We start from the raw sequence: 15,108 nt of genomic DNA, 5'->3' as shown, positions 1-15,108 counted from the left end.
ATAGAAATGAAATTCAAACGTCGCAATATATTTGTTCCCAAACACGAGAAAATTTAAAATAATATCCAAGGCGCCAAGATTTAAATGAAACTAGAACATAATGTCATTACAAGTTCCAAATTTCAATAACATAACTGAAAACATAATAAAATCCCTATCTCTATTTCCCAAGTTAGCCCTCACAACATCGTCTGTGCATCAACAACATCACTTGTATCATCATCTGCTCCCGTGTAACGAATCACACGATCAGCGTCAATCACAAATAGAAATGGTGAGCTTATATACAAAATAAAATATATGTAATTAATATAACAGTAATTCATTTATCTTAATCATTCTAATTAGTTCTTGGCCTAGACTTTAACCCCCAAGGCTTTTCAACCTGCAAACCACACAATTTGTTAGCCTTGGACTCAAGATTTATAATGCTCACACGAACTTGTCCGCTCGTTGTCCTACCTCTACGAACCTGCCCGCTCGTAATCCTGCCCTAGGAACCTCCCCGTTCGTAGTCCTGCTCTACGGACCTACCCACCCGTAGTCCAACACATGCGATCTACCAGCTACGTACCTCCCTGCACGCAACATCTCTCAAGTGTGAACATAGAACATACGAACCTACCTCGCTTGTATCCCCACTATTGCAGGGTCTATCGCCCGGCAGGGTGTAATCCGCCAGGTGCCATGCGATGCAAGGACCTCTAACGCTGGCCCCATCACCTAGCGGCCACACTCGTGCCGCTAGGCGCTATACGAGTAACGTACCAGCTACTATTTTAGCACCTAAAACCAAGTTATCCTGCAATCCATTAACTCCTCCAAAGGTATCACTGCACTCTCATTCCATAAGAGTCTTATTCTTGGTTCCCTGTATATGAATAATGTGATTTGATACTTTTCTAGCTTGTTATTGAATCATGTGTTAATTGCATCTAAAGAGTTAAAATCTGCATAAAATATGATTTTTCGGTATTTTAACCTGTTGATTTTACAAAAACAACACATAGATTTCCTTTAAATTGTCAAACTCTACATAGAGTGTGATCTGTAATTATTTTAATCAATAGATTTCACCAAACAAGACATAGATTTCATTTAAATTGATATTGCATGAATCATGTGTGCTCTAAAAATTTTTAATTTGTTGATTCTATAAAAAACACATAGATTTCACTTAAAACTTTCAATGCACTCCTTCATGTGCTGATTATTAACTACATGAAAAAATTCAATTGATTCACCCAAACAACTCATCACGTAATATTGGGTAGACTATGGTAGCAATTGATTGATAAAGCCTTTTTGTCACCTAAAAGACTTAGTCAAACCAATTTCCCTTAAAAATGCAGTATAAGGAGAACCTTGGGAATTAATCCGTTGGAGATGGCTAAAGTCAAATGCAATATTGGTGGTTGAATTGTGGTGGGAAATTTATTCAAAAACAACACTTAAAAATAGAAAACTCAAAATCATCAAATGCAAGAAATGTTATGAACTGTGCATGAACGCATGACTTGTAATACACAAAATGGCAGGGAATGATGAATTAGCTAATCCTAAATGCTCAAAACATGTTTAATGATCAAAACTAGGCTAATGCAATGGTTAAATTGGTCCAATTTCATCAAACTCAAAATTTGCCCAAAATCAAGAATGTGTTAATGAGTAAAGTGCATGGTAACCTCGGATTGGGGTCTTATGATGATACAATTGAAAATGTAAGGATGTCGAATGATTATAAATGATCTAAATTGCATTTAGAAACTAGAATCACTCGATTTGGTTGACTACACACAAAGTTCCCAATTTCATGAACCCTAATTCCCAAATTTGAACAGAAACGCGATTTTGATCAATTTTACCAACTTGTGCAACAAAAATGCAATTAAATGTGCAGAAACCTTCATCAGGATAGAGTGAATGAAACCCCCAAATCAATTTACATCAACAATCCTTAAATGGAATAGTGTTCTGAATGCACGTGAACACGAACATGGTGATGGAATTGGGTACGTGATGGTTCGAATAGCTTGGGAATCATCCAAGTAGAGTGCACGAATTTCCAGAACCCAAAATGATTAAGAAAAGAGTGAGAAATTCAATGGAATAGTAATTATGGTGTGTGAAAACATGAAAGAGGTGCAAAATTGGGATTTTGGTTACATGATGATGGAAAATCAAAATTAAACTTGCAAACAATTAAAGGAACTTTAAAGTGATGTGTGTGAAATGGTGGAATGAAAAGAAACTCGAAATTGTAGCAAAAGTGCAATGAAGTGGAGAAATATGAGTGAAATGAGTTTGGCTACTACCATTGGTCTTGAATCCAACCCATTCATCTTGTTTACTTTGAAACAATGATCTATTGAGGTCTTTTGGACACACCAATTCATAGGCGTGGTTCCAGAACCTAGATTTGGTAAGGTAGGGTGGAGTTCAAGCTCAAAAAGTGGTAGCCAAGGTGGTGGTTTAGTGGAAAATGATTATGACCATTATGAAACCATAGACCAAATGAACAATATTGAAATTTTCATTCATTGAACCTCAAATCCATATTACAATACCAAAAATGAGTACAAGCTTCCTCTCACCAAACCTTGAGCTATCCAAGCTTCCAAAAGCAAAAATGGAGTGAAAATGGGTGATTTTAGGGGGAACTTTGGGTTTGCTGCATGAGGTGGTGTTGTGCTATCAAAATATGGTCATGGAATGGTACAAGAAACCTACAACCTCCCTAGGAGGCTACTAGGTCGTTCCCCACTATGCCCCCAAACCAAATCTACCTTAAAACCTACCCTACACTAAGCCACCTCTCACCAAATGAGCCCAAACTTGATTTGGGGTCCAAATGGTAAAAGTCAACCTAAGGTCAAACATGTTACTTTTGCATGCTTCATGCTTTGCCAATGTTCAGCGCCCTCTCAGATTTTTGGCAATCACAAGGCCCAAACCAGTCACATTTAGTGTCATAAAGTGCTCCAAATGATTGGCTCTTGATTTGGGGTCCAAATGGTAAAAGTCAACTCTAAGGTCAAACATTCCACTTTTGCCCACTTCATGCTTTGCCACCAACTTCACCTTGCTGCTATGTGAACTTCTAGGCCTTTAAATCTTTAATTAAACTTTCCCTAAGGATAGAGGACCTGCAAATTTATCAAAAATTCAAGTGAAAGGATTAGCTCTATCTAGACACTACTTGAACAACTAAGCTAAAATGACCAAAAACATGAAACTAAGAATTTTGCTCAATTGGCCCTACACCTCAAATTTTGGTGTTTCACCACTTCCAACAAGTGTAATTAGGCATTTATAATGATTTGACAAGGTCAAATCATTCAATTTGAAAGAATTTCAAAAAGTCAACTATGTTATGGTTTAAAGGCTAAATGCGCAAAATTTGACTCTTAACACTAGGTTTGACTAACGTAAGACCCTAGGACTCAAAATATGATGCAGCCACACTCAAATGATGTTTAAAAACACTCTACAAACACTAATTCTATAAAAATACGAAAATAGTCCTAAGTGAGGAATATAACCTAATATACTCAAATTAGTTATTCTAGAATGGCAAAATGAACACTTTGACTAAAGAAAACTAAAAAAATTCAAGACACATCGTAGATAACAACTATTGCATCAGCTAAAATTGTCTTTTCATATTGCATTTACCATAAAGCAGTATAATTACATGATTCCTAATGTGCATGCCTCTATTGTGATCTGAATTGAGTAGATAACACATAAAACGTTTGGGAAATATCATACTTTATAATCATACACATATTAGAATGCATTTAATTGGCTTTGATTGCTAATGCTGCATAGAATAAAAAATTATTATGCAAATTAATTGAATGATTATAATATTCAACATGTTGATTCTATATATACTTGCATTAGCATCATGCATTTGTTTTCATATCTACTAGTAAGAGCCAAACCAAGAAACATGATGCGTCGCAAATAGAGAAATGTTCAATTTGATGAGGATATTTTTCCACTCCACCCACACCATCCTCTCCCATTGCCGTGAATCATGGCGGACTTGAAGCATGATTTGAAGGCCATGAAGATTGTAACATCCCGACCGGATATTAAAATTTAAATAATAAAATAAATAAATCATAAATAAACTGCATTTAATAACATTTCATTTTTCAAAAACGTGAGAAAATTAAAACCTTATTACGTCATTATGAAACACCTCAAGTCCAATATTATATAAAAACTCAATGAAAACATTCAAGTCTGATAAACTGAAAGTTTACAACTAATTCATAAACATCGTCAAAACTACGAATAAATACTCCCAAGCTAGCCCCGCTCTGACTCTATGCCTACCCAGATCCAGCTACAACATCATCTACTCCCGTGTACCGCGTACACGATCATTGCCAAACACAAGCAAATATGGTGAGCTAGCAGAATAAAATATATGCATACAAATCATATTATTTCAATCACACCAAAGGAACCCATATTCTTTGATTTCACACACATGGCCCCTACCATGTCAACCGTGTTCTACGTCTTCAGATGAGTACCTCAAGGTGTCTTGCTGCCACACCTACCAGCCACAAGTGGTAGAACACGTGAGGGAAACCTTGCTACGAATCACACACTGTAACGTCAGGTGGAGTTCCCAATATGAATAACATTTGTAACGTCCCAAGACTACTAAACTCGCCAGCTTAATACTGAGGAGGGCAATCTAACTAGACCCATTAATACACGGAACAACGTGCACACTCACACTGGCAACACTCGCCAACTTGAGCCACAACTCAAGAGTTCCTCGTGTTCATCTGCCATCCCGAGCCATAACTTAAGAGATGTCATTCTGAGCCACAACTCAAGGAATGTCACGTGCTTAAGCTCTATCCCGAGCCACAACTCAAAGGATACATTCCGAGCCACAACTCAAGGAACACCACTAAGCCAACCTTCGAGACATCACCAAAACTTGTAGACCACACACATTCAATCACAAGCAAAGCACTCTTGCTTCATAAATATCGCCTAGCGCTGCACACAAGTCACCAGGCGTAACAGGCTTCGAGATCATCTGGCGGGGGACACGTACCGCCAGGCGCCACGCACATAGAAACCCACTGCCTTTGTACTATAACCTGGCGAAACTTCCCTCACCGCTAGGTGCCTTGCGTAGTGCAGACCCTCTATAACACTGGCTATCGCCTAGCGGGTTGAGCCCCGCCACCAGGCGCCACACTAGTACAACACATTATTCTATTTTTGATGCACTTCATCCGATTGCATATCCTCAATCATACCATTGCACACCTTCAGAACATCGATTTTCTTAATGGTTGTGTTATTTCTATCATCTTTACACCCATATGGGCTCCCAATTCCACTATATCCATGAGTTGATTTACTTAAGATTAATCTGACTCACCAACCTTTCACCTCATGCAACTGATATTAACTTCTGATTAAGCCTTACCCATTCCTAACAGTAACATATTTAGTCCATTCATACCTACACCACATCCATATATCATGTCTTATCATTTAATATGTTATTTGTTCTTTATGAACAAATTGTCAATTTCTCTAAGTCAACCATCCAAACTACTAGCTAGGCTTATGAGGAACATATACTAACCACTGCCATATTTTATACTTCAGCCACAATTTAAAATCCCTGATTTCCAATCCACTCTTTAGTTCCCATCTCCTTTCATTACACAAGTTTCCTTTCCGACTCTCGAGATAGTGCAAAGGGATCCTTTTCACTAATTGTTCAATAACATTCCATTCCAAAAGTTGTCACAACATCCAACCCAAACCCAACACACCCAAAATCCCTAGAATGCATCTAAGTGTCGCGTTGTCACCTAGCGGCACGCTATAACCCGCTAGGTGGTGCATCAATCCTGAGAAAAATCCCAGGTTTTGTTACACCTGCTAAAAACTTCCCCTATTCCCTTTTCGTATTTCTCTGTCTAATCTCTTTTATTTCACTTGCGAACACAATAATAATGGTATAATAATCAACTCTGACTATATCCAGCAAGGATTCCAGTTCAAATTCACAATAATTGCACCCATATCATCAAAACCCCCAATTTGTTAGCCCTAATAGTCATATATAACTAATTTCACTTAATTCTCTCGCGTTGCAATGTAATTTCACAACTACTCATCTCCTTTTAATCAATTTATGGTTTAGACACCTTTTCCACCGATCAAAAACAGCCCAGAACCCAGAAAACATAAAAATCAGGCCAACATGGCTCGCATCGCCTGGCGAATTAATCACCACCGCTAGGCCCTTCATCAGGGAAACCCAAAATTAGGTGTTAAGGGATGTGTCACCTGGCGAAACACTGCTTACCACCAGGCGATTCCTCGTAGGAACCCAAAAACACTCATGAACAACATGAGTCGCCTGGCGGCTATAAGTAGCCTACCAGGCGGTTCTAGAATTTTTCCAGAAACACGAACATTGCAGAATTAACAGACTATGTTCATCCAGTTAACATATATTGCATGCAATTTAAACGATACAAATTAAAATTAACGATTACAACTCCCCTAACCTAGTTTCCTTTGCTTAAAATTTGAATAGCCTTTGATTCTCCCTTGCTCCCAACGACTTGCCTTAGTTCTCTTCAATTCCACCTCTATGCTTCACTCATAGCACCAATTTCACTCTGAATTCTCTCTCAAATTTTTGCAGAACAAAGGCAGCCCTAGCAGACCCCTCTTTCACCCCTTAATTGGTTCATAATTAGGGTTAATGGCCAAAACGAAAATTGGCATTAACATGACCTTAATTTTCATTCAATACTCTAGTGGTTTTGTTTCTAGCCTCCTTGGCTGCTCCTAAGGCTGCTAGGGTTTCTAACTTTTCATATTCATGCAAAAACTAATTTTAGCAAAAATAAAGTTTAATTTGAATCTACCAAGATTCAAACCCATAACCATATCAATGTCCAATTCAATTATGCACAACCATTCAACCAATTCATGTTTCGTGATAATTTATATAATTTTATGATTATATTATCACTTAACATGATTAAGCATATTGTTAAAATAATAATAATTTAATCAACACATAAATGGCATACATAGGACTTGAACCCAAGTCCTCTCAAAGAATTAAGTACTCTCAACCACTTGAACTAGTACTTTTCCATGTCACACATGTCAGAATTAAATGCATAAAGGCTCCCACTACCCGCATTTATTAATTAATTTTCACGGGTCTTAAAAAGATAGAGTTCAAACGTTCCTTATTGAGATCACTCGCAAGCAAATCATCATCCCTAAGGTATTACATTTCTCATGGTTGAGCATTGAGAACTTTGAGCCTTACATCAACATCTCAAGACATAAAAGCTTAAGACATTCCTTGAGCTTTCAGTCAAGATCTATCCATATTTGGTGAAGGTGTTCTATGCAAATCTCAAGTTCAACATTGGCATACTACGATCTAGTGTGAAAGGAGTTCATATGGAGATTACAAGGCAAACTTGGAAGGTTGTGATTGGCCTTAGACAAATAGGTGTGCAAGTTCAAAAGGAGGAAACCACAATAGTTGATGAATTCAATAAAGTTCAGTATTTCAACCAATGTGTGCGTAATCCAGGTGAACAAACTCGCAATTTTCATGTGGGAAGGCTTCGTGTTGATGAGAGGTTACTAGCCATGATTGTGACTAAGATCATTATGCCTAGGGGGAGCAACCACTTAACTTTGAATGAAGGTGACTTGTTGGTGATGTATCCATTCAAAATGTTATAGTTGTTGAAAGGATATATGTAATTCGTGACAACATGATGAAGGCAAAGAATGGATTGTTCTCAATAAACTTCAAGAACTGAATGTGTCACAGAATGCTTATCATGCCTACTACACTACAAGGTTTCAAGACCTGGATGATCAGATCACAATTTCCATGACATCCTCTCTAATGTCTACAATAGTGACAACCCAAGGAATGCTTTAGTGGGATGGCTCTTAGGTCATGCATTAAATTTGGTGTGTTGCATTCATTTTTTTTTTCTGCTATCAATTCTTCAGTTTGTTGTTTCTATGTTTTAATCGACTGATTATATTAGTCCTAACTTTAGTTTGTTTTCTTTTCTATTCTTCTTCTTTTAGTTTGTGTATCCTCTATCAGTTTATCTGACAGTATGTCTTTGATCGTTTTATTAATGAAAATTTTAACATTTCCAGAATAATCAGTTCATTACCTTAATTTGATTAATCAAAAGGGGGAGAAAAATTGAGTAAATTGAGTATAATTAAGAAAAACTAAATATTTCATGAATTGCATAACTGGTTCAACTGAGTAATAATGTAAAATGGATCTACAAATCTGAAGTCAAATCACAATAATGATAAAGGGACATGTGAAGTGTATGCATGCTTGTATGCTTTTGTGTGTGTACGTATATGTGTGTGTATTTCTTGTATACAAAAGTTATTTCAGCTTTCTCAATGGATTTGCCTCATCAATTAAACTTAAGGGTGTTGGCTTCATCAAATCAGGGGGAGATTGTTAGCACAAGTGACCATGGTACATGGATTTGAAGAAGCAAGTGCATGAGATCATATGAGGTTGATGAATAATTGATAAAGATGTATTATTGATCAAGCTAGGGATTTGTTAAATCTGGAATTGTCTTGAAGATCATTGAGCTTGTTGTTTGTATTGTATTCGTAGACTATATGACATAGGTTAGATGTCGTTTTATCCTGGGTGTGCCCTTTTTAATATGTTAAAAAGGTTTTTAACAAGTTAAAATGCTTGCAGCATATAGTTTTGGTATGAATGTATTCAATCAGTTGAATTGTTATTTAATCAACTAATTTCACTTAAGTCAAGTGAAATCAACAGATTGTACGGACAAATCAACCTGTTGAATTCACTTATGAATGAGCTATATAAGTTGGCTTTCAAAGAAATGAGATACAACTTGAGATTTCTGAGCGCAAAAAATAGTGATACGAATTTGAAAAACTCTCTCTCTTTATTACTTAGTTGCAGTTGTTGATTGAAGATCTTGGTTGGTCTTGGAAGTTTTTTTACTTGGTTGAAGCTAGAAGAACACGTGTTTGGTTGGCTAGGGAGAGCCTCCAACGGGTTTGGTTGTTCTTGTGCTTTTATGTTGATCCTGGTGTGATTCCAAGTCTGTAAGTGGGATTCTTACAGTAATGGGGATAAGATTCTTGTGGTATTAAATAATCTTAGTGTTTTGCTTTATTTAAAAGTGTAAAACTTTTTATATAGTGCATGATTAGGCTCAGGTTGCCTTGATAAACTAGATGTAGCTTAGTTATTGAGTGATCCTCTCCCTTACCTTGTTCATCATTTAAATCTCAAGAAAATCAATTAAATCAATTTGTAAGGAGTGCATGTGTTTTCACATTATCTGGTAATATAACTAAGTTGGATATATTGATTGGAGCATATCTTGGTTGATAAAGCATGTTGTTTGAATGAGTTTCGTGCATTTTGTGTTTCTGCATAATTTTCCAGAATATCAGCTGATTGATTTTATATTTTAATCTTTTGAATCATATTGCATGAACAAATTAATTTGCTATTTTTGGTTTTAATCACTTGAAAGCGTACAGTTATGCAATACTTGCTTTCTGATTTCGTGGTTAGTTTGATTTAGTGAAACAGGGTTTTAAGTTTTTAAAAAGTAAACAAAGTTTTATAAAGCCTATTCAACTCCTTTTTCTTGGCTAAACTATCCATTTCAATACTTATAATAATAAGCTTATTTCTTGTTAGTGAAGTAACTTATTCACTATGAAAAAACTAATTTTTATTAACAATTTATTTATTTTTATATTAAAAGATTAAAAGAATTATAATTTTTGTTACTTTATGTTAACCGTAACAAATGTTTACTTTAATTTAATATTTTTAGTTTTTTACACCAGTTGAAAGAGGGGGCAAATATTCACCCTATTTCCTATGCGAGCTCATAGTCCAAGCCATCTGATCTATGGAATTCAATTATAATTATTTTTCTAATTGTATTAAACTTCAAGGAAGATCTCTTAATTCACTTGCGCCTTTCCCACTTTTTCATTTATTTATGTTTTATCTTCTTTAGTTTGCTCTTATCACCTAGTTTTTGTGTGTTTCAACAGGTAAGGTTAAGATTCTTGAAAGCAGAATACGTGCAAAGTATATTTGAATGTGTGAGTTATTGTTGTGAGATTTCTCAATATGACCTATTGTTTGCTTTCATAGTAAAACAAAGATAATTTTCTATTCAACTTGACTATTTTGATTTAGAATCATGATTTCTAGCTCCATTGATTTGTCTTATTTTTTCACTAAAACCCTAATGATTCAAGCAACAAATGTTGTTGTTCCCTGTATGGGCCTTCTTCAGCACTGATATATTCTGTTTGAAAACATTATCTTATGCTGACAGTATTGCGGAGGAGAGGTATGTCATTAATGATGATAATCTTGCCATAAGAAAAAAGGCTAATCGATTTTGAAACCAGATTTGATTTGCTTTTTGGAGAGATGATTCAATAAAATAGCTAATACCTAATGATATTTCAATAATGATATTTGCCATCGCCATGGAAAGGTACTAATCAATTTTTAGTTTTTTGAAATTATAATCCTTGTGTAGAAATTAATTAACATCTATCTAACTTCATTAAATTACTATCAAAAACTTAAGTTTAAATCCAAAATTGATCTGGTATGCTCCAAAATGCAGGACGGATGGACACAAATCTATATATTTAATCATTATGTGTTTAGATACTCAGAACTACAAACAAGATTATTTAAATATAATAATCTAAAAACATTAGCTAATACTAAAACGAATATAATCCATCAATCTAACGTCTCAAAAATATAAAGTCATGATTATATGAGATTTGTACCTTATTTCTATGATCATAATAAAAACTTATACAATAAATTTATAAGTTTATGAATTTAAAAAAAAAATATTGTATTTGTCATTATTAATATTATGTTGGAATCATATTAAAATTATGTCAAAAATAATAAAAAACACATGTCTTTAATATTAGACACTTCACTAAATATCATATGTATATCGGTGTTTAATAAGTGTCAAACAGGAAACACACCATTTATAAAACTATCAACTTTTATTCATGCAATTATTTATCTTCTATCACAATAAATTGTGGGTGACTATATATCAAACTTACTCAATAATTTAATCTTTGAATTTAATATTATTGTAACTTCTAAAATATTACACGATTCTTCTAGAGGGATGGACGAATGTTACGTATTTAAAAAGACAATTGTCCAGTTAAACTTTATAGACAATTGTCCAATTAAACTTTATACGAAATAGTAAACACTTATTACACTATATGATTTAACAATTTAACTTCATTAACATTAAATAAGTCAATATAAAAATAGAATATATTATTAGCATAGCAAACACTTTCCAAAGAACTAGTAAATAGTAAATTAAAAATTATGAAAAGGAATTCAACATCACAAGAGCAATGTTTTATTACGAAATGATAATATTTGTATATAAGATAGCAGAAAAAATACTTTGGGTGTACGCTTAACATTCAATATCTGAGGAAATGGGATTGAATGGAAATTGAGTGTCCCAAGCGTAATTGAATTCAATGACACCGTTAAATAGAGGTTGACCGTCACTAACAAGACAAACATCACCTAAAACTTTCAAATATGAAGCTTCAACTGCTTCAACAGTTTGAAATCCTTTGCAATTCAACTTCACATTCTTTTGATAACATGCACACCGATTTGTGATAGTCACAGTCCATTCTGTCTTTCCAAGCACTTTTCTTCCGGTAGGAGATTGGGTTACAACAATATTACTCAAAGAGCATTGACTATAACCTGAAAACATCATGCATAACACAGATCATCAACAACATTTTGTAAACAAAAGTTATATTTCTCTCATGAGAGAAAAACTCACCTTGAGAGACAAGGACAAATAACAGAGTTGCAACAAGAATCTTCTCCATTTCTTGTAACACAGATACAAGTTTCACTTCTTCAAATTGTTATACAAAGAATAACATCCTATATGATATTATTTATAGACCTATTTGAATGTTTCCATTAAGTTTTTTTTTCATTTGAAATCATAATTAAATCGGAATTTAATAGTGATAAATTAGAAATATAATATAAATTAGGAAAAGAAAAATATAGTTTTGATTACATACATAATTATGTAAATAAATACATCAGGAATAAAAGAAACAATATTATTCATTCTTATCTTTAATATTATATCATTATAATGTTCTTACTAATTTCCAAATAAATCTTATAAAAGTAATGCATTAATAAATTCCATATTTTTTCCCATACACATAAATAATTAAATAAAATCAAATTCCTACTTAATAGTTACTTTTTTTCCTTATATAATACTACAATATTTAAGTAATTCACATGAATTTAAAAAATTAATTAAAATAATTATTATTTTAATTTTAATAATTTTATTATTTTTTTAAATTATCTTTAAAATCAATGGAACTAATAATGGAACTAATAATAAAGTAATAAATTAATCTCAATTATTATTGCTTAAAATAAAATAACAATATATTTGATATGCATATGTTCATTATATTATTAATTATGATAATGTTCCTATTAATTCTAAAATAAGTCTTATAAAGGAATGCATAATAAATTTCACACACTTTCCCAAAGACATATACAATAATTAATTTCAAATCAAATTCCTCTTGAATAATTAATTTTATGTCATTATACAATACTACATTATTTAAGTAATTCACAATAATTTAAATAATTAATTAATTTAGTTATTAGTTTTAAATTTGTAACTAATTGTATTATTTTTAAAATTGTCTTAAAGTCATTGGGACTAATCTTAAAATATTAAATTAAGATGAATTTTTATTTCTTACAGTAAAATAACAATATATTTGCTATACATTATTTTTCTGATAATGCTTTTATTAATTTCAAAACAAATCTTATAATGTAATCACGAGTGGACCTTGGTGATGACAGGAAAAGTCGTAGCTATCCAAAGGTTTTTTTTTTAATTTTTACATATATTTATATATCTTTTAAAATTATATTTATATATTATTATATTACTTATATTAAATTTATATTATGAAAAATTAAAATAAAAAATGTTCCTGCATAGAACAAATAAGATGTCAGACACAAGCGTTACCTTACTTTAGTCCATAATCTCCTCAATAGGCTTCCTCCCGGCTGGTATATGTCGTCTGTGGATATCTCAGTGTGAATTGGTTTGCCGGGAGGGGTTACCTGCAGAAGAGACTCCGATGCTCAAGTCAGCAAAACCTCTTAGAAAAGTCAAATCTCGTAGTTAGGGGAGTAATGAATGCATACCTTTAATTGCTGGGGTCCATGCTTATTTATAGATTTATTAATTATGTCTTGCCACGTCATGGGTTGGGCTCCTACTTCGGCCATAGCTGGGCCTGGGTCATGATCCAGGCTCCTTAATTCAAATATCGTGGGCCCCAAGGGCCTTGTTGGTAGTGCCCTGAATATGCTAAGTTGTTGCCAAGTTCTTGTTTAATTATCCTCAGTTAGCGGCTTAGGCCGATTACTTCTTTGGCGGTTTAGGCCGGGTACTATCATTCGTTTATACATGGTGATTATTTGTGTCCTTGGTGGTTACGTAGATGAGTTTTATGGTTATAATTTGGCTAGGCCGACTAGGTGTGGTACACCAGTCCCCCAGCCTTTGCCGGTATAGCTATGACGGTAAAGGATGAGAAGTGTTGGTATGTTTGGCTAGGCCGGCTAGGTGTGGTACACCAGTCCCCCAGCCTTTAAATGTGATGAACAGTGTTAAGGCCTAAAATGTGAAGAGGTTTGTGGCAGGTGAAGGGGTGTTAGAAGTCTAATCCAAAGGGGTTTTGCGCTGTCATTTTTTATGTTCATGACCTTTGGTGAGCCTTGTGACAATTGATATAGGTTGTGACTTTTGGCGGGAAGAAGTTGTAGCATTTGGGATTCATGTTTATAAATGAAGATTGTTGAAAATGTGTTCATGTTGCTTCATTTGTAAAAAATCTGAGATCAGTTACTTTGTGTGCGTTAGAGTTGTCCGATATCTTCCTTATCTCCACCGTCATCCTAAAAAGAATCAGGTATGTCTAGTAGTAGTGATAGGGTTTCCTTGTCGAGTTCGAGTAGTGAGAGGTCTGGGGGAGCAGGAGTAGTCAGTCGGATAGTTTCAATTTGGAGAGGGACCAAATTGGTTAATGTTAACAAAAATTGGGACTAAATTGAACAAAAATAACAAATATAGGGACCAAATTGAATATAGAACATTGACTTTGACACGTGGCACACTACTGGGTTGACACGTGGACATTTAAATTTTTTTTTAAAAAATAAATAAAAATTCAAAAAAACCACGAAGTGACACGTGGCACGCTACTGGGTTGACACGTGTACATTTTTTAAAAAATTAAAAAAAAAACTTAAAAAAATTTTTTAAAAATAAAAAAATTCAAAAAATTCAAAAAAACCACGAAGTGACACATGGCAGTCATTGTTCATGGTCATTAATGATTTAAACGGTGTTAGCAAAAGAGGACCCAATTGAACAAAATTGACGAAAATTAGGACCTATTTGAACACAAAACCAAAATTAGGACTTATTTGAAAAAACTTGACAAAAATTGGGACCAAAAAGGTATTTTAACCTATATTTTAGTATTTGATTTGAATCTTAAGTCTGTAATAATTCGTACATTGTTTCTTGTTGCTGCACATACATTTACGTTCACTTGTCGTACAATGTTACATTTATTTGTTTAATATAGTTAATGTTCTTGGTATGTTTGTTGTTGTGTTGATGCGGATAGTTTATATTATAAGAGCGTGTTTATAGAGCTGTCAAAACGGGTCACCCGACCTAACCCGGCTCGGCTCGCGACGGGTTGGCTACTTAGTGGGTCAACCCAACCCGGCTCACTTATTAGCGAGCCAACAAAATTAGAACTCGACCCGACCCACCACGGGTTGGCGGGTTAAACGGGTTGGCTCACTGGCTCACTTAATTAAAAAAAACACAATTT

General features: G+C 34.1%; 1 protein-coding gene across 1 annotated transcript; it reads right to left on the bottom strand.

Annotated features, from left to right (window-relative positions):
* Positions 1–11,582: 11,582 nt before the first annotated feature.
* On the bottom strand, positions 11,583–12,039 carry LOC114170188. Its single transcript, XM_028055671.1, has 2 exons — positions 11,970–12,039; positions 11,583–11,887 (listed from the first exon to the last, which is right to left on the bottom strand). The coding sequence occupies exons 1-2, from the start codon at positions 12,016–12,018 to the stop codon at positions 11,583–11,585; spliced, it is 354 nt and encodes a 117-aa protein (XP_027911472.1). The 5' UTR covers positions 12,019–12,039.
* Between the last annotated feature and the right edge of the window lie 3,069 nt (positions 12,040–15,108).

This window comes from Vigna unguiculata, chromosome 11 (genome assembly GCF_004118075.2).
Source record: "Vigna unguiculata cultivar IT97K-499-35 chromosome 11, ASM411807v1, whole genome shotgun sequence".
NCBI lineage: Eukaryota > Viridiplantae > Streptophyta > Magnoliopsida > Fabales > Fabaceae > Vigna > Vigna unguiculata.
This window is presented reverse-complemented; position numbering and strand designations above follow the sequence as displayed.

Coding starts and splice junctions, on each gene's coding strand:
- LOC114170188 (XM_028055671.1), bottom strand. CDS start 12,018: ATGGAGAAGATTCTTGTTGCAACTCTGTTATTTGTCCTTGTCTCTCAA. Junction 11,888..11,969: donor ATTTGTCCTTGTCTCTCAAG/GTGAGTTTTTCT, acceptor TGATGTTTTCAG/GTTATAGTCAATGCTCTTTG.